This window comes from Camelina sativa, chromosome 11, assembly GCF_000633955.1.
Source record: "Camelina sativa cultivar DH55 chromosome 11, Cs, whole genome shotgun sequence".
Classification (NCBI taxonomy): domain Eukaryota; kingdom Viridiplantae; phylum Streptophyta; class Magnoliopsida; order Brassicales; family Brassicaceae; genus Camelina; species Camelina sativa.
Window position 1 is genome coordinate 3,288,334 of NC_025695.1, and position 23,263 is coordinate 3,311,596.

The following is a 23,263-nucleotide window of genomic DNA, read 5'->3' on the forward strand; positions in this document are numbered from 1 at the left end:
GAGAAGTCCATGCTATGAAGAGTCTCTTCAACAGGTAAACTAGGATCCCTCTGTTCAACAATGTCCCAATCTGCTTCAATGGGAGGGTTTGATTCAATAAATGAGTTCTTATAATCCGTGGTAGATGATGATGGCGATGACTGGGATTTAAGTGGGATAGAATCACTGCAAGAGATCCAAATTTGAAACCGGAGCTCCTTAAGAGAAGGGAGTTTCGAGAGAGCAACAGCTGATGTCCAAAGATCTGACACTAGAGTGCCACACATGGAAAGATATGTCAAGTTGGGCATGCAAGAAAAACAGCCTTCCCCAAAACCAACAATACGGTTGTTATCAAGTATAAGGGTGTGCAGCTGTGAGAACTCTCCTACGATGTTAAGCTTATGGAAATGCAAAGACCTCACATTCAAAACTTTGCAGCTCAAACCTTGAAAGAAAACTTCCCTGTAAAGTAAAACCAATCACCAAAACTGAAAATGGAAAGCAGCTTCAGAAAAAAAAAAGACAAAAATAAAACGATTGCTTACCGCCAGAAGTTTTTCCCGAAAGAGTCATGTAGATGAACAACTCGGAGTTTTTGACCGAGAGAACGGATTAAGGACAATGCATGATGATCTTCTAAAGAACAAGAGGATCTCACAAAGAGATCAATTCCTTGTACCTCAGATGTGTTGACCTCATTGGATAACTCGAGAAGCGGGTGATAGTCATCGTACCGCACTCTATCCACAGAAAGGTTCATGATACATCTTTGATTCCTTGACTTTTTCACCTCCGCCTTCAAATTCAGTTGATCGTAGTTTAAACACAGACTAACACTACGATTAAGCTAAACAGAAGCAATCTTCTAGAGAAGGGAAAAGTAATCAAACCTCAAAGAAAGCAGATAAAACGGAAGTGTTGGGTAGGATTCCATGCTTCTTGCATAATTCGATGTACCTAAAAAACCAAAGATGAATCAAATCCGCAACTTGAAAACTAGTAGATGAATCAAACTTAGCACATTTCAAGATTCAAGAACCCTGCACTTAACGTCCATCTAGAGACCTGATCCAAAACTAACCACCCAGAGAATTAAAAAAATTAATCCACCAACCATGAAACAGAAAGAAAGAAAGAAAGAAAAAAAAAAACAATCCTTAAATTCAGACAAAACCCAATCCTACGACCACATCTAAACTTTCCTGTCTGAATTTCAAAAGAGTAGATAGATTAGAAAGAAAGAAAACAAAAAAAGAAGGTGAAGAAGAAAAACTTACTTCTCCTCAAGGGTTGCTATATCAGTGAGCGTAGCCATTCTCAATTCAAATCTCAACGTTTAAACTCCGACCACTTTCCTTTTCTTCTCCGATGTTATCAGAGATAAAAGTTTTGGATACGAACAGTTCCGAGAGCATATCAAAGACTTTACACACCAAAACCCGCCACCTGGCTTTAGTAGTGCACATTAAAATTAGTAGTTTTGACCAAAACGGGTCCAACTTTTTAAAAAATAAAAAAATGATTTATTTAAGGGTCTAATTTTATCGGATTCACACTGACGCATATTTATGGTTAAATTAATTTGACATTTCAAAATTATGATTTGATAGGGCCAAACTGAAATTAAACTAGGCCCATGTTACTAACTTACAAAGCCCATCAAAAGTCAAATGTCCTTTGCTTTTGGTAGTCGTCTGTTTCCATCGGCGGAAGAAGAAAGAAAAAAAAGGTAGTGCCAATATTTTTGCCGGCGATTCAGATGGAGACGGAGGTCGATAAAGAGATTCTTAAGTCTTCCGGTGCTGAGCTTCTTCCCGATGGACGTCGTGGTTTACGCATCCATGGATGGGAGATCGAAACCCTCCGAGGCACGATTCTCACTTCTCTCGCTGTCGAAGAGTACTCATATCTCTCTCTCTCACCCTGTTTGACAAAAAAAAAAATCTCTCTCTCTCACCCTATGTCTCCTCATAACATACGATCATATATGAATTCTTTGTTGTTGGTGTTTGTGCACTGTTGAGAACTGAGTATTGTAGTTTGGGATTTTGAGCTGATGTTAGTGGAGTCGTATCCAAGAAAATTAGAAATGTGACCTTGATTTCGTTTGTCCTAGGTTTTGGCTGAGTCTATGTTCGTATATAGCTTGCTTGTTCTGTGATATCGCTAGTGTTTTATTTGTGAGACTTTTAGAAAATTTTCGTTGTTTTGTTTAGTTTTTGTGGTTAATGAGCTTTGTTGTTACAATCTCTGTTCATCACATTTCTTGTTAATTTTGTTGTGATAATTCAATGTTTGACTGTACACTTCTCTTTTTGTCTCGAGTATCAAAATAGCATGTTCTGTCATCCTGCATAGTTAAGAATGTTATGTTTGATGGCCACACAGGTGGGAAGAAAAGCTTCGGACATCTCACTTACCTGAAATGGTTTTTGGCGAGAATGCATTAGTCCTTAAACACTTAGGTAGCAACGCTAAGATTCATTTTAATGCATTTGACGCACTAGCTGGTTGGAAGCAGGAAGGGCTTCCACCTGTTGAAGTTCCTGCTGCAGCACAATGGAAGTTCAGGAGGTAAAGTTTCAGGATTTGATTGACAAATGTATCTGGTCTTTACATGTCACAAAAGATATTCTTCGAAACTCTGCTTGTACATAGTTGTATCTGATACCACTCTGATCTACTTGCAGCAAACCTTCCCAGCAGGTGATACTAGATTATGATTACACGTTTACAACGCCATACTGTGGAAGTGAAGTAACTGAGAAAGATAAAGAAGCGGTTCGCCTTGTTCTCATTTTCAGTCAACACAATAATATCAATCAAGTATAACTTTCATGATCATTGATATATGCTGTTTTAACGTGAAGCAGGTTGAGACAAAAGCTAATACGAAGGGGGAAGCTAGTCTTCAGTGGGAGAACTGTGAAGATCAGATTGATTTGGCTGCTCTCTCACTTAAAGAGCCTATTCTCTTCTATGATGAGGTTGGTTCCGTGATCAATACAAACACCAAACACATTCTTTGGGGCCCTTTGATGTACTTTATTCTCTACTCCTTCAGGTTGTTTTGTATGAAGATGAGCTGGCCGACAATGGAGTGTCACTTCTGACTGTGAAAGTGGTAAAGAAATCTTGAATTCTCGAGTCTGATTTTCCTGTCGAGTTCTTTCACAATTACGTGAATTTAAATGAGTTCAGTATTAATTACAAAGGATAACATGAGTGTATGTTTCTGTTTTTTTCAGAGAGTCATGCCAAGCTCATGGTTCCTCCTCTTACGATTTTGGGTGAGTCAAATCGGAAAAATCCGCATTACGCACCAATTTGTAATCTTCATTGGCTTTTATGATGTTTCAATTTTTTCATCTTCCTCTCGGTTGCTTTTTAATAGCTTAGAGTTGACGGTGTGCTTATGAGATTGAGAGAGACGAGAATGCATTATGTGTTTGGCAAAGATGAGACACCAACTGTTCTTCGAGAAAACTGTTGGAGAGAAGCAACATTTCAGTCTCTATCTGCGGTTAGTTTTCTTCACTTTTAGGACTGATTACTAGATATTGTTTCCATTCCAATCTTTGGTTTTCAAAAATCCATATCTTTCCCATCAAACCTAGAACGGGTGACTGATAGACCTAACCATCTCCGATACATCATCAAATAACCACAATTTTCTGTTACAAGACGATAACATATTACAATGTTTCTACGGTTAGTGAATATAGAAGGTCCAGTGATTTAACTCTTGAATATGTATATATATATGCAGAAAGGGTATCCAGTTGATTTAGCAGTCTATAGCGACCCGAGCTCCATCAGTCAGAGGCTTCCAGTGATTAAGCAGACAACACAGAAACTGAAGATCCCTCGTAAAGTGTAAGCTGTTTATTAAGTTGCAAGTTAAATCCAAGAAGAACGTATTGATGAGCTTTTTATTCAGTCAAAATACTTAATACAGTATTGAGTTTGTTATGTAAGGAGTTACTTCGCTGACTCATTCTGGTGAGGAGCTTTCATGTAAACACTGAAACCCTTTCATGTTGTTACACACATTGTTCCCACCATTGTTTCCTCTTTAGTCTTTGCTACTAAATGTCTATAATTAATGTATTCATATATTCACCGGTAACTTAAGGTCTTCTATACCTGAGTTCAAATTTAGTCATTTAAAAGCCTGGCCAATTATCACTGTTCAAGAGACGGTGACTCATTCAACTCTTTACACTAAAAGAAAGTTTTCTTTTAATTCCTTTCAGAAAATAGTACTTGAAGAGATTTAAGTAACATTATAAATTACAAGATGAAACAATGGTCTTTCAGGAATATGCTGAAAGAAAAGCTGAATCTAACTGGAAATATGAAGAGAAAACCAGACATTCTAAAACTGGAAATTGTCAAATGTGAAGAAAAATCAAATAAATGTAAGTCGTTTTTGGTTCCTAATGAAGGACAAAACAACCAATGAGTTCTTCTTGGTACACCCCCTTTTTCCAAGTATCCGCTTCAAGATTACTGATGCATCCACTTTGCGCATTCTAAGTACCTGCCATCATCAAGTCACAGGCAAAGGCTTTGAGAATCGGAATCAGATACAGATCGAACTTACAAGTCTTCTCTTTTCAAAAGGTACCCGTGATTGATCATAAGAGAATAGAAGTACACACCTTTACTATGTTAATCTAAAATTCGATGTAAAAGGCAGAATGTTTATATGAAGCCCAATGTGTCGTTTCTCAATGCATTATATCAATGGTGATAAGCTTTCTATCGAAATATTTAAATGAATATATATGAGAGGAGGATTAACATGAACTAGATGTTATATCTAGGTTTGAAGCTCTACTCCTACTGTTTGATTTCCCACACAAAATAGTGTCCTAAATTTTGGATTCCTAAAGACTATCTATTGAGAAAAAAGCAAACTTTTGTGGCAAAGTGATAAGAACACGAAAAACAAAATGGACAAGAAACCTACAAAAGCAGTAGCACCTCTCTTGACAGCGACTGAAAATCCACTTCCATCACCCATCTTTTCCATTCCCTATCAATCCCAAGCCCAATATATATATATACATGTTCTTAACACCAAAAAATTTGATTTACAGAGAACCAAAAAGGCCATTTTATTCTCTGTTTCGACAAGAAAACAAATGTTCCAGGGTAGGTAGCAACATTAAACAAGAAGAAATTGGAAAAACTTTCAACTAGCTCACATTTCCAATGAAATCCTAAGTAGCAGTAGTAACACTCACAAATGAAGAGTAATTAGCGATCTTGACAAGTGCGTGGGAAGGTACCGTTAGAGAGCTCGCAGAAAGCTCGGAGATTGACATTAAGGTGAGATGTGAGTCGAGCTGCAGACACTACATTGTACAGAGGCAAGAAAGACTCTGTGCATCCAAGCTCTCCCAAATTCCTGCCACAAGCAAGCAAGATCATCAACACCACATAATTGATTTCAAACCAAAAAAAAAAAAAAAAAAAACTTGTTTCATATGATATCTCAATATGGTCAAATCAAACATTTCTAAATTCTCCTCAAACTAGTTCAAACCTTGCAAATCTTAGTTCATGTCATGATTAAATAAAAATTTCTAGAAATGAAGGCAAGAGATGGCGAAACCTGAGATTAGTGAAAGAGGCGAATCGGCGGCGGGGTAAAGAGGATTGGGAAGGACGGAGGCGAGGAAGCGTTGCCGGCGGAGATCGGAGAGACGGAGCTCTAGCAGTTGCGGAGACGAAAGAGCGAGCAGCACTGCGCCATGCCATTTTTTATAATCTGTAGCAGAAAGCAAATCAGATCAATACCGAAGAAGATGAAACAAAGAGACTGCTAAAGAAGCCCTAAACGAAAGAGAGAGAGAGAGAGAGAGAGAGAGAGAGAGAGAGAGAGAGAGAGAGAGACTCGGTTTGGTTTGGTTTGGTTCGGTTTTAATCGATCGATTTAATAAAACGCGGTTTTGGTTTGGTTTCTGGTTTATATTCGGAATTCGGAATTCGGAATTCGGATCCTAATTTGATTGAACGATGACGATGATATCGGAATTATCAGAGGAATTGGTAGTGGAGATACTTTCTAGGGTTCCGTTGACATCGCTAAGCTCGGTGCGATCTACGGTGAAACAATGGAACGCTTTATCGAAAGATGTAATAGTTTGCAAAGCAGATGCAAGGCATCAGTTTCTAGGGTTCATGGTTCTGGATTCCAGGGTTTGGTCAGTGAGATTCGATCTTTGCTTAAACAACGATACATCTATAAAGCGAGTAGGTAAACTCGATCAGTTCAATAAGGTTTCCACCAAAGTCATACATTGCAACGGGTTAGTGTTATGCGTGCCTTACGACCAATCGAGCCTTGTGGTTTGGAACCCTTATCTTGGGCAAACCAAACTGATCGAACCCAGGACTCGTCATTTTGAAAACAGGTATGGTCTCGGCTTTGATTCCTACGGTTGCCACAAGGTTTTGAGGTTTTTGGATGACCTTCGAGTTGTCGAGTGCGAAATCTATGATTTGAATCCTTCTTCTTCTAACAACTCATGGAGGGTTGTTGATGTCAATCCAGATTGGTCTATAACGTGTGAGCCTAATCGTTGCGTTTCTTTGAAGGGGAATACTTATTGGATTGCTATAGATAGGAAAAGAATTCACGAAGAAGATGAAGAAGAGTTTGATTGGGATGACCCATCAATTGTTTGGGATGGTTTCTTGATCTGTTTTGATTTCACTACAGAGCGATTTGGACCGTGGTTGCAACTCCCCGTTAAGGGATATTTTGATGCTACTGGTTCTCTATCTTGTGTAAGAGAAGAGCAACTCGCGTTGATGTTTCAGCACTCAGATTTATACATGATGGATGTATGGTTGACGACTAAGATTGAGCCCCACCTAGTCTCGTGGAGCAAGTTCTTTGCGTTTGATATGACTCCGTACGGAGGACTTAAGTGTGCCATTCAACATGGGAGTTTCTTCATTGATATGGAGAAGAAAGTCACAGTGCTTCTTGATAGTACCATGTCTAGAGACACTCCAAAACGCTGCATTGCCTACATCCTTGGAGAAGATGGTTACTACATGGAAGTGGATCTAGGATCTGAATGCAAGACTCGCCCGACTCTCTGCTCTTACGTTCCAAGTTTAGTGCAAATTGAGTAAGAAGAAGAAGAGATCTACTACTACTAGCTATGAAGGACATCATTAACTACTAGCTCCACTTGCATATTATATATCTTGTTTCTTTCTTGGTTCTATCTTTCCTCTTAATATTTAGTTTTTGAGATTCTAAAAAACGATAAAACCAATGAGTTATATATCACTTTTGATTCTGTTCATATCTGGATCAGTCTGGTTTATATGTCCACCAATAAATGTATCATCTATCTTGATGACTTGATCCTACTTAGACATACGAAGTTTTGACCTGAATCTGTTTCTCTTATTTTGGGTGTAGTATCAGGACCCTGTATACATGCTGGAAAATAAGTAATTCACTGTAAACCTTTTGGATACATTTGTGTATTACACACTTACACTTGCACATATAACTCGTGGAACGATGACAAACAATGGACTTTCTCTGTTAAATGAACAAAAACGGATTTGAAAATCAAGATTTTGTCTCTCACTTCTTATAAATTCTCGGTCCGAACACATTTCAAATCTTTGTCAAAAGTAAAGATTTTCCCTGGCAACAATTTGGTATCTGAAGAGATCCCTTTGTACACTATTCTGGTGGACACAATCTGTTCTGACCAAAGACCAAACTCCACAAGGTTCCCTTCCGTCCACTTTATACTAACCGTCACACTGCCCCTTGCCCTTAGCCCTTTCACATTACCGTTTGGCCATTTATCTACTGGAAGCGCCGGGAGCAAATGCAGATCCTTTGTCGTGCTCTGCACTAACATTTCCGCTACCGCTGCTGCGAATCTGCACCCAAAAAAAATGTCATATATAGGTTTAGACTAGTCATCAAATTGTTTGACTTTGTTCTAAGAACTGATGAGTAATGGTTTTAGGACATATCTTTATAGTAAGTGTTTGCAATGTATTGCTTAACTTACCCAAAATTGGCATCGATCTGGAATGGTGGGTGTGCAGTGAACATGTTACTATACAATCCTCCTTCATAATTACGTTCGTTCAACGGATCAACAAGATCAAATATATGTGTAACCATCCGATATGCGAGCTCGCTATTGTGAAGCCTTGCCCACAAGGCGGCTTTCCAGGTGGTTGACCAACCTGGTCCTTCCTCTCCTGCATCAATCAGTTCAATATATATATTGCTCCACACACTTCAATGACATTGCAGAATAGGAATGAGAAAGAAGAAAAAATTACCTCTCTTTTTAAGGGTTGCTTCCACGGCTTTAGCAAGTTCTGGAGACTTCTCAACTGTGATTGTATGACCCGGGAAGAGACCAAAGAGATGTGAAACATGTCTATGATGTACCTCTGGGTCCTCAAAGTCTTCTACCCATTCCATAATGGAACCATCCTTTGCTATTCTAGTGGGAGGAAGTTTAGCTTGAGCAGCAATGACTTTTCCGATAAGAGTATCATTCGTTTTTCCCAAAACCTGTTGACAAACCAAAAGAGAGAAGCTCAGTATTGATGAGGTGATATGATTTATTTTTGTTGCTTCATCGGTCTTGTTACCTCTGAAGCGAAAACAATATTAGAGAAGACTTCTTTTACAATAGCAATGTCCATGGTTGAAGAGTAGCTAACACTAGCAGGTTTGCCATTTGGAGCAGTGAACATATGTTCAGGGGAAGTCGATGGATTCGTCTGGAGATATCCGTCTTTACCTTTGATTAGCCAGTCCAAAAGAAACGATGTACACCCTTCCAACAATGGGTATGCCTTCTTGTTAAGAAATTCCTAGAAATGAATCAACAAGTTAAGGTTTGATTAAACATAGTACCGGTTAAAGAAACTGAACTGTAACAGAAATTTGAGGACCATACCTTGTCCATCGTGTATGTATAATGCTCCCATGCATGAGTGCAGAGCCACGCTCCACCCATGGGCCAGAGAGCCCACACTGCTTCACCTCTATCTGGTGAAGTTTTTGCCCATATGTCTGATACTTGATGTGCCACCCAACCACTTGCTCCGTAGTTTACCTATACAGCGCATCAAAATAATTCTTAGACTAAGTCTCTAGTGATGGAACACAAATCCATTGTAAAGTTCATCAATACAAAAAAGGATATAAACTTACTTGTGCTGTCTTGCGGCCATTTACAGCTAAAGCAGACATATAATCGAATAAGGGTTCCTGGCATTCATGAATATTACCAGGAAGAGAATGCCAATAATTCATCTGGAGATTAATGTTCAGGTGAGGAGCACCACTGCAACACAGCAGACGAAGAAGAAGAAGTAGAGTCAGTGACACAACAAAGCTAAGAGATTAAAAGAAAATGAAGTAAAGCGAAAACGCACTCCCATGGTGGCTGAATGTCCCTGTTCCATATGCCTTGCAAGTTAGCCACCTGAGTTCCAGGTCTTGAAGAAGATATAAGCAAGTATCGACCATATTGGAATAGAAGTTCCACCAATGAAGGGTCGTGATCGTTTTTAAAAGATCGCACCCTTTCAGCAGTTGAAGCTGTCTGATGCAAGGCTTTATTTGCTGAGCTGCCGGAAAGTTGCAAAGACACCCGGTTGAAAAGCTTCTGATAGTCACTCAAATGACGAGCATAAAGATCAGAGTATGAGTATTTCTGGACTGAGCTGATTCTGTTAACGCATTCTTTCGCGGGGTCTCTCTTAGAATCAGCAGGCATCGTAAATGGTCCGTCAAAGTTAGATGAAGCAGTCAGAAGCAGAACCGCCCAGTCGGCTTTTTCAACACTTAGTTTCTTGCCACCTAAGGAAGACACAGAGCCACCATTGCTGACTCTCACTTCAAGAACCGATGCAAACTGCAACCCTTTGTGATCATCATAAGGTATATTCGTAGCGTTGATACTTTTCTTCATGTTTACAGGAAGACGCTTGGGGCGACAGCTTCCACGCATCAGAATCTGATTCGCTTTGGGGTTTGTCTCTGAATGGTGATGCAACTCACTGTCAAAAGAAGCCTTAAAAGACAGAGAACCCGGTTTGCTTGCATAGATCTTGACTACAATTACTTGATCCGGATTAGAAGCAAAAAACTCCCTTGAGAATTCCACAGCCCCAACCGAGTAACTTACTTTGGCTACTGCTGTTTCTAAGTCGAGTTCACGGCGATAGGAGTCTTGAGTGTACTCCCGATGCGAACTGTCAAACTCTAAATTCAAATCTCCCACTAGCTGGTAAACCTTTAGAGAGCCAAGAACAAAAAGGATTAGCCTTTACACTAACAAAAAAAAATCAAGAAGTGTGAAAGCAACATTACACCAAAAAGAATCAAAAACATACATCAGAAGCATGGCCTGACAATTTGACAGCTTCTGAAGTAGCTTCAGCATAGTTTCTGTCATCAACAAGCCTCCTAACTTCTGCTAATGCTTCTGGAGCATTCGGGTTCGTGTAGTCTGCTGGTACCCCAGTCCAAATTGTGTCCTCTAATCAATTAAAAATCCACAAAAAAACAAAACTTTAGGCTTCAGATCCACAAAATTCCTAAACTTTCATACAAGACTATTTTTTTGTTGCAAAATGTGCTTCCTTTAATCATTTTATTTCACTAGTAGTTCGATTTAAGACATACTAATGTCTCAACTCAAGCATATTCCCCTGTTCTATTGCACAGCCAAATAAAATAAAAAAAATATGGCTGAGAAACAATAAATATTGAATGATCTCTGCATTAACTTTTAGAAAGTACTAATAGCAGAGAGCATTTATTACCTAAATCTCTCTAAACAAACAAAAATAGAACCAAACACAAGAATCAAGAATGGGAGAGAAAGGACAAAAACGACTTCGTTTTAGAACAATTTACCATTGATGTTGAGAGTCTCTGAGGAGACGCCGCCCCAGATCGTGGCTCCGAGACGACCATTACCGATGGGAATGGCGTCGGTCCAGTTCCGAGAGGGACCAGCAAACGTCAGTTTAAGTGGTGGCGTCGAGAGATCTTGGCCTCCGTCCATTAATGTCCTCCTCACTCCCTGGGCACATGTTAGTAGAAGAAGCAGAAGAAAAGTGAAATGAATGAAGAAGCTCGACTTCTCCGCCATTGCTGCTGCTTCTGTGAGTGTTTCTTTCACTCTCCAAGATAAGAAAGGTTTGGGTCTTGAAATAGCCGCGTAAAGAGATATCGCACTAATTTCACGATGTAGATGTTTTCTCAAAAAATTATACAACCCAAATCTAATTTTATACTAAAAAACATGAACCATAATAATTAAATTTAAAAAAAAAAAAAATGCCAATCAAAAATGTATTTTGTTTTCTTTAAGTTGAAATTAGTAAGGGCATCATTAATGGGATAACTTTTTTCTGTGTTCTTAGATTATATATATAGTGAAAATAATCTAAGATCAGTAGTTAAGATCATATATTAAAAAAATAGGGAAACTAATTTTGGTGTTTTTAGAATAAAAATATAATATTTATAAACATTTTACAAATTATAAAAACTTTTAAAATAACATTTAAATTGCAAACTTATAAACTTGTNACAAACATATTACTTAATTTATTAAAGCACACAAAATTTTTTATTTAAGACCAAAAAATGTTATTATTTTTATTTAAGACCAAAATCTCAACCATTCTCGTCATACCACGTAGACAAAGAACACTCCTAAAATCTGTTCTTATTTAGGGCATCATTAATGGGATAACTTTTTTTTGTGTTCTTAGATTATATATATAGTGAAAATAATCTAAGATCAGTAGTTAAGATCATATGTTAAAAAAATGGGGAAACTAATTTTGGTGTTCTTAGAATAAAGATATAATATTCATAAACATTTTACAAATTATAAAAACTTTTAAAATAACATTTAAATTGCAAACTTAAAAACTTGTACTATAATTCAAAATACAATACCAAATTTTTATGAAACAAAAAAACATTGTAAATAAAATGTTAAAAAAAAAACAAACATACAACTCTTGTTGTTGTTGTTGTTGAGCCTTGAGGAGGAGCAGTTGAAACCCTAATTCCCAAATAATCTCGTTTCCAGATACAGAAGCATCATCCTACTTAACCAAATTATCATCCAATCCAAACCCTTCTTTGTCAATTCGGATCCGGGAGATTGAACCGTAGATCTCGAATCGTGATTTCAGCTGGAGAGGTTGTTGGAGAGAAAGAAGAACAGAAGGTGAAATGAAAAATGAAAATTTTTTTTTCTTTCCAAAAAATCTCAACCAATGAGGTACTGCCACGTTCAATTAGAACTAGCTTTAAATCAGTTCTAATTGAAGAACAAAAAAAATGTTTTTAGATCACTGTTCAATTTATTTATGATTTAATTGGGCTGATGGCCTAAGAGAATGTAATTTAATTATTATAATTTGTCAAAACTCGCCTCAGAATTGTCATTTGTCAATATGACACATCATATTTGGAAAGGATGAATAACTACAAACCATTTTTGCAACACATTTATGATTTGATGATCACAGCTCAAAATAACGAGACCACAAAATTGCAGATAAAAGAACCCAACGTGTCGACTGCACCATATCAGTCCATAACTAGAATGATAGGATCTAAAATAAACGAGTTTGTCCGATACACCCACGCAGTTCACGAGGATGCAGAAGAATATGTACAGTAGTTTAACCCGATTCATACCCATGGTACCACAGAATTGAGTAGACTGAATTTGAAGCCAACCATAATTTGTGAATTTAATATTTTTATATCCACCGACTTTCGTTCTTTAATATATTAATTTTAAATAATAAAATAATAAAAACAATCTCTTAACTGATCACATGAAAATGGTTCGCAATCGTTTCTTTGAAAAGATACAGAAAGATCTCAGCCATTTCATCTAAGACGTATATTACGCTGATGTATTGATAGTCGAAGATATTGATCTCATGTGGTATTATATTTCCTTTAATGATGATGATATGAAAACTATGAAGCAAAATAAAAAAGAAACAAATTAACAGGGTTCACAAATCACAGCATGGAAAGGGCTTATTTCAGATATTTTTCTAATCGGTAAAATCTAATGCATCCTAGATTTATTGTTAATAGTTAGGTATGGAAACTTGTTGACAAAAAAAAAAAGTTAGGTATGGAACCTTGCTTTTTGCAACTTGTGCTATTGACATATTTGTTGGACTTAACAATTTTTGTTGAATGGTTTGGGTATTAATGTCTCTGGTCTAACTGTTCTGTTTTGTGATAATTAATACAATGGCCATCTAGTATCTAGCCAAGTAACAATACTTTTTCTTTTTCCGAAAGAACCAAACATGTATAAGACAATTGATTGTCACAGGGTTAACGAGTATTTGAATGATGATGGCCTTCTGATACAAGTTGCTTCGTGTAAAAACAAATCTTCATACACAGCTGATGTACAGTTACGTCATCTCACACTCACACAGCAATATCGATTTGCTAAATATCCTCTCCCCATGTACAGTTACGTCATCTCACACTCACACAGCTTATGACATTATTGCAATTATTGAACCTTTGACTTTGTTAGAATGTCTACAACTACAAGTACTACACCACTTTCTCGTTTTTACAAATGAGATAAAGAAGTTACATTTTTTCTTGCACATAAACGGCAAGTTACTATATATATATCTACCCCTGTCTATATATATACCATACACAATGAAATTTGATGACACTTATTTGTAAGAAAGTACACGATATCATTTATATATGAAGTGTGAAACAAGCCCATTACCAGGCAACGAATCTTACACTTATATAGTCAACTAGAAGGGGTAGTAGCATCACACAACGCTAACAGAGATCGACGATACATAGAAAAAGGATAGATTACTTGTCAATATTTGGACCGACCAAGGCACGACTATAAACCAGTACATGCGTCTCTATCTCAATTCGTATCATAACTTTTAACGGTCAAATGGGATCGCTCGATCGTTCTTTTAAATCAATATCGATCTCAACTGGATATTTGTGCAGACATTCTTCCCAAGGATTATTAGCGGAAGGCTTGACGTTACGAAGAGCCACCCAAACAGAGCTATTACACTTGAAACCTGACCCCAATGCGATCTGCCAAATCCTATCTCCTTTCTTCATCCTTCCTTTGGCTTCTGTGTAAGCCAACTCGTACCAAATGGAACTCGAAGATGTATTACCAAACCTGTGTAATGTCATTCTTGATGCCTCAACGTTTAATGGAGTTAGATGAAGGTTCTTCTCCATCTCATCTATAAGCGCTCTGCCACCCGCATGGATACAGAAATGCTCGAACGCGAGCTTGAAATTAGGAATGTAATGTTTGAGCTTCGGATTCAAAAACTTCTTTTTAACGAACCTCACAAAGAAGTGAAACTTCTCGCTTATAGGAAGAACAAGTGGACCCAAAGTTGCGATATTGATCTTTAGGGTTCTTGCAGCTACCATAGGTAGATCCTTTGACAAGGTAACCCCGACTATGCCATCCTCATCTTCTTCTTGAGTTGCACATTCATAAGATCGGTCATCTGCTCCGGTATGGACCCGCACGGTGTGAACAAGCTCGTATTTGGCGCGTTTACGATCTTTAGACCTATTAGAAAGCAAAATTGCGGCCCCACCAATCCGGAACAAACAATTTGTAACCAACATTGATTTGTTATTACCTAAGTACAAGTTTTGAGTGATGTTCTCCGTGCTCACCACAAGAGCATAAGAGTTTCTATGAACTTGTAACAAACTCTTAGCGACATCGATAGCGATGACTCCAGCACTACACCCCATCCCACCAAGATTTAAGCTCTTTATATTATCCCTAAGTTTAAACTTATTCACTAATATTGTTGATAACGAAGGAGTTGGATTGAAAGTGCTTGAATTCACCACCAGTATACCTATATCACTCGGGCTTATTCCGGTGTTGCGAAACAGATTATCGACCGCTCCAATTATAACATCTTCCGTCTCTTTACGCGACACAGCCATATTCTGCTGTAGTGGCACAGTTTGGAGACCTTCAGGTATATATGTCTCTTGGCCTAGACCGGAACGTTCTAGAATCTTCTCGCAGAAGTCCATCAAGTAATCGGACTCGTGCTTCCACGTGCCTGACTCTCGAACAAGCCTTACGTGGTGCATGATCTTCTTGATGCTGGCTTTGAGATGCGACGGGGGAAGGTAGCAGCTGAAGTCAACTAGGTAAACGGGTTTGGGTCGGGACATGATGTAAAGAGCCGAGCCGAGTGCGAGAGAAAGGGAGAATATGGTTAGAGATGCGAGGTTGTTTTGTACGTAGAGGTAAAAGGTTTGGAGATCTTGTGTGGAAAGATGAGACGCCTTCATGGCTATAGCAACCATTAACGGTAAGAAGCAGAGCTTAAAGAGACGGTTCATGAGGTAGCTAGTTGAAATAGATTTTTACCTTCTTCAGCGGGGAATCTATTTTCGTGATATGTTTTCTCTTTAACTTCTTGTTGTGGTGTTTGTTCGTTCTGACTCGTCGTTTTACATTTATAGAGGTTTGATTGATTGAGAGAGAGACTGCTCATGCAATGAACGCATATCGTAAATAAATAAGCAAGCGCACATGAACTATATATATTTCTTGTGATATTTTCTTCTTCTTTTGGTAATTACCTAAACCAAGATTACAAAGTATTGTTTTTAGCTTCAAACGTTTTTGTAGTCTAGTTAAAAATTTGGATTTAATTTTAGGTTCGATTTGTTTATTCTTGCATAAACTTTGGTAATTATGGGTTATCCAGCTATTCTGTCTAAATTTTGGTGTAGTTATTTACTAGTAGGTGAATAAAATCATTTCCGCCAAAAAAAAGCGTAATTTCTAGGGTTTAGTCGAACATGTTGCTAATCATAATAGAAATAACTTACTTGTTTCACGAGGTTTAGAAAGGAAGAAAAATATCAATATCAGGTGCAATTATTTACGTATAGAAAATTTAGGGCATGCTAATATGCTATATCCGTTAATTGTTTGGAATAATAAAAGTCATGAGTTGTATATATAAAACGAATCATAAAATCAATGTTGGAAAATGGATCCGAATGAAGGAATATTCAAATACCAACCTACTGCTTTTAGCCAATATTATTGTACCCAAACAAATATACCGGCCGGCCTAGGGGGAGGATGTGTGCCGATTACAGCACCTGACTGGATCGGATGAGGGCTTAGTAAGGTGCTAACCTCATACATCCTTGTCCGAGCCATATGTTGATGAGTTAATTTTAAACTTTTAAATACACTCGATCGCCACATTTTAGAAAGGAACAAAAATTTATACCAAACAAATTAAATATGGATGGACACTTTGCGGTTTGTCAGTTCACTCCCAACAAATAATAGATGCATGCGTGAGCCGTGACCATGCTTTTGCCCAAGTACCCGACCCGACTAGCAGATTGATTATCCGGAAAATTAACGACATCATATCAATTATGTAGTACTAAAGCAACAGAAAACTCTCAATTATGGTGGTACAAAGTGTTACTATGTTAGTTGAGTGGTTAAGATTTAAATCATTTTTACATTTGTCAATGAAAAAAAAAAAATTAACTCAACACTCTAGGTTGTAGTAAATGCGAGCGAGCAAACAAACAACCACCCTATCTGCTTCAGAATTCAGGAAAAATGAAGACACTATTGTCAGGTAATTAACATGGGGTTTACCTTAAAACCAAAATAAAAACATGGGTTTTACTTTTTTACCTTTTGAGTATAACATAGTAGAACAATCTCATAACCTACAAAAAAAAGTCTATCGATCTATCTATCAATCTTGGTAGTATAATATTTCTTCTACAAGTGAAGAAACAAAAGAACTCAAGCATGCAAAAGTTATCATCGAGGACAAAAAATAATAATACCCAAATAATTATAATTTTCTTTCGGAAAAAAACCCGAAAAATACGCCATCTAATTTTTTTTTTGCCGTTTAATTTCTCTAGTTATTAAATTTTTCAAAAAATACCTGCTTTAATTTATGTTGTCTTTAAAAACCTTCATTTTATTAATAACGGTAGATCCATACTTACGACATAACTACTGTTAATTTTAATGACGAAAATATTAACTAAGGTTAAACTATAACCCCACGTGGTTAATTAGAGGGAACTAAAGACATTGTTGCCCTCTTCTTCTTCCCCCAAATCGATTTCAAGTTTTAGAACCCTAGAACCCTAAAAGCGATTTTTCTTCTCAAACTTCAAATCCTGAATTCTTTTGATTGCGATGATAGTTGTCGTCTGAGTAGTTGCGGTTCTGGTTGATTGTTTGGTGTGTTCGTTGCAAGAATCGACTGATAGATGAGATATGAAACTATTGTTAATTTCAACTGTAATGTTTAGGATTCTAGGGTTCTAAAACTCAAAATCGATTTGGAGAAGAAGAAGAGGGCAATAATGTTTTTAGTTCCCTCTAATTAACCACGTGGGTTATATTTTAATCCTGGTTAACATTTCCGTCATTAGAGTTAACAGTCGTTATATCGTAAATATAGATATACCGTTATTAATAAAATGAAGGTTTTTAAAGACAACGGAAATTAAACCAAGTATTTTTTGAGAAATTTAATAACTAGATGAATTAAATAGGCAAAAAAAAATGAGATGACTTATTTTCGGATTTTTTCCCATTTCCTTTCGCGTGATATTAAGACATTAAATGCTATTTCATCTTATCCAAGATAAACTGAATATGGGAATGGGAGGAGTAGATGTAAGTCATTATGGGATGGGGCGCAACACAATGCAAATTATATTCGATATGTTTGGTTATAATTTAAAGCGGAAGAATGGTGCGCAGATCTCAATGTATATATCTACTAGTATACTAATGTAGAAGAGATAATATATGGTTGTGGGGAACCATATTAACAATGGGTTCGTTACCAAACATATTAAATTGAAAATTTATGTTTGATAATTTACTAGGGACTGTGATGTGTTAGATAAATCATAAATTTATGCTTGACATTTTGATCTTTATCCTAAAGGGTTCTAAGTCCTAACCAATTTGCCTTTTCTATTTATGAATACTAGATCTCAAATCTCCATCATATCGGGAATTCAATAATATAGTTTCCCGGTTGCAACAGTTGTTCTAATCAGTACTACTACAATTTCGGTTATGTAAAATATCTCTCTTACAAACAAACAAAAAATAGTTCCTAGACTATAGAGGCTATAACATGTTAGATTTGGCTAGCCTATGTGGAGAATTAAGCTGGTGTACAACAGGGTGACTGGTGTAGTAATTTGGAGGAATCGAGGGATTGACCGAACTGATCTTTCTGTTGTAATTTGGTGTGGCCATAATTAATACTTGATTTTGTTCAATTTATATCCACCATAATGGAACGAGCTGTGGGAATGCCACGACAGTTTGCTCGTTGCTCACTTATAGAGTTTAAAATATACATTAACCGAAGATGAACTCAAATGATATGTAAAGTAAATATAAGCATTTTTATTTATAACCTAATTTTCACATTGATCCTTTATATCTCTATGGAAGTATTCAACTTTATAAGCTTGTATAATGCCATCAAGTTACAGTGATTATCACATGTGATCATGAAGAGTCTTGAGAGAACCCAAAGAAAGCCCAAATGGCAGCAAATATGTTTGAAGAGAGCAAAGCCTTCAGCACCATCTTCTTTTTCTGTGTGTAAGGAGGATATCTAAGATCCGCATCCCCGGAAAAGCTTCGGTAAAGAACACCTTTCTTGTGGCTAAACGTCTCATACGAGAATTTGCCATGGTAAGCCCCAATCCCGCTCTCCCCGACCCCTCCAAATGGTAGATCTTTTACAGTTACCTGCAGAGAAAACATACCATCTTTAATGAGAGCTTAGCATAATGGTAAACAGAACATTACTTTTATATGACAAAAGACGTAAGTACATGTAAGACAGTGTCATTGATGCTAATTCCTCCAGCAGACACGCTNTTTGCGGTTTGTCAGTTCACTCCCAACAAATAATAGATGCATGCGTGAGCCGTGACCATGCTTTTGCCCAAGTACCCGACCCGACTAGCAGATTGATTATCCGGAAAATTAACGACATCATATCAATTATGTAGTACTAAAGCAACAGAAAACTCTCAATTATGGTGGTACAAAGTGTTACTATGTTAGTTGAGTGGTTAAGATTTAAATCATTTTTACATTTGTCAATGAAAAAAAAAAAATTAACTCAACACTCTAGGTTGTAGTAAATGCGAGCGAGCAAACAAACAACCACCCTATCTGCTTCAGAATTCAGGAAAAATGAAGACACTATTGTCAGGTAATTAACATGGGGTTTACCTTAAAACCAAAATAAAAACATGGGTTTTACTTTTTTACCTTTTGAGTATAACATAGTAGAACAATCTCATAACCTACAAAAAAAAGTCTATCGATCTATCTATCAATCTTGGTAGTATAATATTTCTTCTACAAGTGAAGAAACAAAAGAACTCAAGCATGCAAAAGTTATCATCGAGGACAAAAAATAATAATACCCAAATAATTATAATTTTCTTTCGGAAAAAAACCCGAAAAATACGCCATCTAATTTTTTTTTTGCCGTTTAATTTCTCTAGTTATTAAATTTTTCAAAAAATACCTGCTTTAATTTATGTTGTCTTTAAAAACCTTCATTTTATTAATAACGGTAGATCCATACTTACGACATAACTACTGTTAATTTTAATGACGAAAATATTAACTAAGGTTAAACTATAACCCCACGTGGTTAATTAGAGGGAACTAAAGACATTGTTGCCCTCTTCTTCTTCCCCCAAATCGATTTCAAGTTTTAGAACCCTAGAACCCTAAAAGCGATTTTTCTTCTCAAACTTCAAATCCTGAATTCTTTTGATTGCGATGATAGTTGTCGTCTGAGTAGTTGCGGTTCTGGTTGATTGTTTGGTGTGTTCGTTGCAAGAATCGACTGATAGATGAGATATGAAACTATTGTTAATTTCAACTGTAATGTTTAGGATTCTAGGGTTCTAAAACTCAAAATCGATTTGGAGAAGAAGAAGAGGGCAATAATGTTTTTAGTTCCCTCTAATTAACCACGTGGGTTATATTTTAATCCTGGTTAACATTTCCGTCATTAGAGTTAACAGTCGTTATATCGTAAATATAGATATACCGTTATTAATAAAATGAAGGTTTTTAAAGACAACGGAAATTAAACCAAGTATTTTTTGAGAAATTTAATAACTAGATGAATTAAATAGGCAAAAAAAAATGAGATGACTTATTTTCGGATTTTTTCCCATTTCCTTTCGCGTGATATTAAGACATTAAATGCTATTTCATCTTATCCAAGATAAACTGAATATGGGAATGGGAGGAGTAGATGTAAGTCATTATGGGATGGGGCGCAACACAATGCAAATTATATTCGATATGTTTGGTTATAATTTAAAGCGGAAGAATGGTGCGCAGATCTCAATGTATATATCTACTAGTATACTAATGTAGAAGAGATAATATATGGTTGTGGGGAACCATATTAACAATGGGTTCGTTACCAAACATATTAAATTGAAAATTTATGTTTGATAATTTACTAGGGACTGTGATGTGTTAGATAAATCATAAATTTATGCTTGACATTTTGATCTTTATCCTAAAGGGTTCTAAGTCCTAACCAATTTGCCTTTTCTATTTATGAATACTAGATCTCAAATCTCCATCATATCGGGAATTCAATAATATAGTTTCCCGGTTGCAACAGTTGTTCTAATCAGTACTACTACAATTTCGGTTATGTAAAATATCTCTCTTACAAACAAACAAAAAATAGTTCCTAGACTATAGAGGCTATAACATGTTAGATTTGGCTAGCCTATGTGGAGAATTAAGCTGGTGTACAACAGGGTGACTGGTGTAGTAATTTGGAGGAATCGAGGGATTGACCGAACTGATCTTTCTGTTGTAATTTGGTGTGGCCATAATTAATACTTGATTTTGTTCAATTTATATCCACCATAATGGAACGAGCTGTGGGAATGCCACGACAGTTTGCTCGTTGCTCACTTATAGAGTTTAAAATATACATTAACCGAAGATGAACTCAAATGATATGTAAAGTAAATATAAGCATTTTTATTTATAACCTAATTTTCACATTGATCCTTTATATCTCTATGGAAGTATTCAACTTTATAAGCTTGTATAATGCCATCAAGTTACAGTGATTATCACATGTGATCATGAAGAGTCTTGAGAGAACCCAAAGAAAGCCCAAATGGCAGCAAATATGTTTGAAGAGAGCAAAGCCTTCAGCACCATCTTCTTTTTCTGTGTGTAAGGAGGATATCTAAGATCCGCATCCCCGGAAAAGCTTCGGTAAAGAACACCTTTCTTGTGGCTAAACGTCTCATACGAGAATTTGCCATGGTAAGCCCCAATCCCGCTCTCCCCGACCCCTCCAAATGGTAGATCTTTTACAGTTACCTGCAGAGAAAACATACCATCTTTAATGAGAGCTTAGCATAATGGTAAACAGAACATTACTTTTATATGACAAAAGACGTAAGTACATGTAAGACAGTGTCATTGATGCTAATTCCTCCAGCAGACACGCTCTGCACGAATTGTTCCTGCAACTCTTTGTTGTTTGTGAAGAGATACGCTGCTAAAGGCTTTGGCTTTGAACGTATAACCTGAAAGCCATCTTCAATCTTTTCAACGGTAACTATAGGAAGTAATGGTCCAAATATCTCTTCTTGCATTATGGAAGATGCTTCCGGCACATCCACTACTATCGTTGGAGATATTTTACTGTAAAAGAAATTACAGAATACGTGATTAGTTAGTTTTGATCCCACATGAACAAAATTTTAATCGAATGCNATTATAATTTTCTTTCGGAAAAAAACCCGAAAAATACGCCATCTAATTTTTTTTTTGCCGTTTAATTTCTCTAGTTATTAAATTTTTCAAAAAATACCTGCTTTAATTTATGTTGTCTTTAAAAACCTTCATTTTATTAATAACGGTAGATCCATACTTACGACATAACTACTGTTAATTTTAATGACGAAAATATTAACTAAGGTTAAACTATAACCCCACGTGGTTAATTAGAGGGAACTAAAGACATTGTTGCCCTCTTCTTCTTCCCCCAAATCGATTTCAAGTTTTAGAACCCTAGAACCCTAAAAGCGATTTTTCTTCTCAAACTTCAAATCCTGAATTCTTTTGATTGCGATGATAGTTGTCGTCTGAGTAGTTGCGGTTCTGGTTGATTGTTTGGTGTGTTCGTTGCAAGAATCGACTGATAGATGAGATATGAAACTATTGTTAATTTCAACTGTAATGTTTAGGATTCTAGGGTTCTAAAACTCAAAATCGATTTGGAGAAGAAGAAGAGGGCAATAATGTTTTTAGTTCCCTCTAATTAACCACGTGGGTTATATTTTAATCCTGGTTAACATTTCCGTCATTAGAGTTAACAGTCGTTATATCGTAAATATAGATATACCGTTATTAATAAAATGAAGGTTTTTAAAGACAACGGAAATTAAACCAAGTATTTTTTGAGAAATTTAATAACTAGATGAATTAAATAGGCAAAAAAAAATGAGATGACTTATTTTCGGATTTTTTCCCATTTCCTTTCGCGTGATATTAAGACATTAAATGCTATTTCATCTTATCCAAGATAAACTGAATATGGGAATGGGAGGAGTAGATGTAAGTCATTATGGGATGGGGCGCAACACAATGCAAATTATATTCGATATGTTTGGTTATAATTTAAAGCGGAAGAATGGTGCGCAGATCTCAATGTATATATCTACTAGTATACTAATGTAGAAGAGATAATATATGGTTGTGGGGAACCATATTAACAATGGGTTCGTTACCAAACATATTAAATTGAAAATTTATGTTTGATAATTTACTAGGGACTGTGATGTGTTAGATAAATCATAAATTTATGCTTGACATTTTGATCTTTATCCTAAAGGGTTCTAAGTCCTAACCAATTTGCCTTTTCTATTTATGAATACTAGATCTCAAATCTCCATCATATCGGGAATTCAATAATATAGTTTCCCGGTTGCAACAGTTGTTCTAATCAGTACTACTACAATTTCGGTTATGTAAAATATCTCTCTTACAAACAAACAAAAAATAGTTCCTAGACTATAGAGGCTATAACATGTTAGATTTGG

The 23,263-nt window shown here is 36.5% G+C and overlaps 8 protein-coding genes across 12 annotated transcripts in view; 2 read left to right on the forward strand and 6 right to left on the reverse strand.

The window, feature by feature from the left end:
* The window catches only part of LOC104721372, a 6,356-nt gene extending 4,933 nt beyond the window's left edge, over nucleotides 1-1,423 (reverse strand). The window contains exons 1-4 of the mRNA XM_019231747.1: nucleotides 1,260-1,423; nucleotides 873-939; nucleotides 528-778; nucleotides 40-444 (exon numbers count right to left, since the gene is read on the reverse strand). Of these exons, the coding sequence (XP_019087292.1) occupies nucleotides 40-444; nucleotides 528-778; nucleotides 873-939; nucleotides 1,260-1,297 (761 nt within the window). The 5' untranslated portion in view covers nucleotides 1,298-1,423. The remainder of the gene's footprint in view (nucleotides 1-39; nucleotides 445-527; nucleotides 779-872; nucleotides 940-1,259) is intronic.
* LOC104721373 (TIP41-like protein) lies at nucleotides 1,682-4,111 on the forward strand. 2 transcript variants are annotated; one of them, XM_010439338.2, is made up of 8 exons: nucleotides 1,682-1,881; nucleotides 2,371-2,556; nucleotides 2,673-2,763; nucleotides 2,853-2,969; nucleotides 3,047-3,106; nucleotides 3,231-3,272; nucleotides 3,377-3,505; nucleotides 3,752-4,111. In XM_010439338.2, exons 1-8 carry the CDS (start codon nucleotides 1,742-1,744, stop codon nucleotides 3,860-3,862), a joined length of 876 nt encoding a protein of 291 aa, XP_010437640.1. In that variant the 5' UTR covers nucleotides 1,682-1,741; the 3' UTR covers nucleotides 3,863-4,111. The 2 variants fall into 2 exon arrangements, with proteins under 2 accessions (XP_010437640.1, XP_010437641.1); XM_010439339.2 differs by having other exon boundaries at nucleotides 2,856-2,969.
* On the reverse strand, nucleotides 4,208-5,837 carry LOC104721374. Of its 4 annotated transcripts, none has more exons than XR_757012.2 (4): nucleotides 5,606-5,837; nucleotides 5,235-5,398; nucleotides 4,958-5,023; nucleotides 4,208-4,525 (listed from the first exon to the last, which is right to left on the reverse strand). XR_757012.2 is itself a non-coding variant. In XM_010439341.2 (4 exons), exons 1-3 carry the CDS (start codon nucleotides 5,749-5,751, stop codon nucleotides 5,004-5,006), a joined length of 285 nt encoding a protein of 94 aa, XP_010437643.1. In that variant the 5' UTR covers nucleotides 5,752-5,834; the 3' UTR covers nucleotides 4,208-4,525; nucleotides 4,958-5,003. The 4 variants fall into 4 exon arrangements, 3 of the variants coding, with proteins under 3 accessions (XP_010437643.1, XP_010437642.1, XP_010437644.1); XM_010439341.2 differs by having other exon boundaries at nucleotides 5,280-5,398; nucleotides 5,606-5,834; XM_010439340.2 differs by lacking the exon at nucleotides 4,958-5,023.
* Nucleotides 6,010-7,137, forward strand: LOC104727578 (putative F-box protein At1g32140). Its single transcript, XM_010446671.1, has one exon. It carries the CDS (start codon nucleotides 6,010-6,012, stop codon nucleotides 7,135-7,137), a length of 1,128 nt encoding a protein of 375 aa, XP_010444973.1.
* LOC104721376 (alpha-L-fucosidase 2-like) lies at nucleotides 7,460-11,292 on the reverse strand. Its single transcript, XM_010439343.1, has 9 exons — nucleotides 10,925-11,292; nucleotides 10,399-10,544; nucleotides 9,436-10,298; nucleotides 9,212-9,344; nucleotides 8,955-9,113; nucleotides 8,644-8,868; nucleotides 8,326-8,563; nucleotides 8,046-8,241; nucleotides 7,460-7,911 (listed from the first exon to the last, which is right to left on the reverse strand). Exons 1-9 carry the CDS (start codon nucleotides 11,160-11,162, stop codon nucleotides 7,611-7,613), a joined length of 2,499 nt encoding a protein of 832 aa, XP_010437645.1. The 5' UTR covers nucleotides 11,163-11,292; the 3' UTR covers nucleotides 7,460-7,610.
* LOC104721377 (3-ketoacyl-CoA synthase 16) lies at nucleotides 13,799-15,601 on the reverse strand. The gene has a single exon (XM_010439344.1). It carries the CDS (start codon nucleotides 15,452-15,454, stop codon nucleotides 14,000-14,002), a length of 1,455 nt encoding a protein of 484 aa, XP_010437646.1. The 5' UTR covers nucleotides 15,455-15,601; the 3' UTR covers nucleotides 13,799-13,999.
* LOC104727579 (aldehyde dehydrogenase family 3 member I1, chloroplastic-like) lies at nucleotides 18,524-19,146 on the reverse strand. Its single transcript, XM_010446672.1, has 3 exons — nucleotides 19,085-19,146; nucleotides 18,983-19,025; nucleotides 18,524-18,896 (listed from the first exon to the last, which is right to left on the reverse strand). The coding sequence occupies exons 1-3, from the start codon at nucleotides 19,144-19,146 to the stop codon at nucleotides 18,651-18,653; spliced, it is 351 nt and encodes a 116-aa protein (XP_010444974.1). The 3' UTR covers nucleotides 18,524-18,650.
* On the reverse strand, nucleotides 21,164-21,890 carry LOC104721378 (aldehyde dehydrogenase family 3 member I1, chloroplastic-like). Its single transcript, XM_010439346.1, has 2 exons — nucleotides 21,623-21,890; nucleotides 21,164-21,536 (listed from the first exon to the last, which is right to left on the reverse strand). The coding sequence occupies exons 1-2, from the start codon at nucleotides 21,812-21,814 to the stop codon at nucleotides 21,291-21,293; spliced, it is 438 nt and encodes a 145-aa protein (XP_010437648.1). The 5' UTR covers nucleotides 21,815-21,890; the 3' UTR covers nucleotides 21,164-21,290.

What these genes read in the sequence shown, in the direction of transcription:
- LOC104727578 (XM_010446671.1), top strand. Translation starts at nt 6,010, where the DNA reads ATGACGATGATATCGGAATTATCAGAGGAATTGGTAGTGGAGATACTT.
- LOC104727579 (XM_010446672.1), bottom strand. Translation starts at nt 19,146, where the DNA reads ATGTCGTTAATTTTCCGGATAATCAATCTGCTAGTCGGGTCGGGTACT. An exon ending in TCAATGACACTGTCTTACAT is followed by an intron (nt 18,897 to 18,982) that starts GTACTTACGTCT and finishes TTTTCTCTGCAG; the next exon opens with GTAACTGTAAAAGATCTACC.
- LOC104721373 (XM_010439338.2), top strand. Translation starts at nt 1,742, where the DNA reads ATGGAGACGGAGGTCGATAAAGAGATTCTTAAGTCTTCCGGTGCTGAG. An exon ending in ACTTCTCTCGCTGTCGAAGA is followed by an intron (nt 1,882 to 2,370) that starts GTACTCATATCT and finishes ATGGCCACACAG; the next exon opens with GTGGGAAGAAAAGCTTCGGA. An exon ending in CATTTCAGTCTCTATCTGCG is followed by an intron (nt 3,506 to 3,751) that starts GTTAGTTTTCTT and finishes ATATATATGCAG; the next exon opens with AAAGGGTATCCAGTTGATTT.
- LOC104721374 (XM_010439340.2), bottom strand. Translation starts at nt 5,751, where the DNA reads ATGGCATGGCGCAGTGCTGCTCGCTCTTTCGTCTCCGCAACTGCTAGA. An exon ending in GCCTCTTTCACTAATCTCAG is followed by an intron (nt 5,399 to 5,605) that starts GTTTCGCCATCT and finishes TGCTTGTGGCAG; the next exon opens with GAATTTGGGAGAGCTTGGAT.
- LOC104721378 (XM_010439346.1), bottom strand. Translation starts at nt 21,814, where the DNA reads ATGCAAGAAGAGATATTTGGACCATTACTTCCTATAGTTACCGTTGAA. An exon ending in TCAATGACACTGTCTTACAT is followed by an intron (nt 21,537 to 21,622) that starts GTACTTACGTCT and finishes TTTTCTCTGCAG; the next exon opens with GTAACTGTAAAAGATCTACC.
- LOC104721377 (XM_010439344.1), bottom strand. Translation starts at nt 15,454, where the DNA reads ATGAACCGTCTCTTTAAGCTCTGCTTCTTACCGTTAATGGTTGCTATA.
- LOC104721376 (XM_010439343.1), bottom strand. Translation starts at nt 11,162, where the DNA reads ATGGCGGAGAAGTCGAGCTTCTTCATTCATTTCACTTTTCTTCTGCTT. An exon ending in AGAGACTCTCAACATCAATG is followed by an intron (nt 10,545 to 10,924) that starts GTAAATTGTTCT and finishes TTAATTGATTAG; the next exon opens with AGGACACAATTTGGACTGGG. An exon ending in ATGGCCGCAAGACAGCACAA is followed by an intron (nt 9,114 to 9,211) that starts GTAAGTTTATAT and finishes TGCGCTGTATAG; the next exon opens with GTAAACTACGGAGCAAGTGG.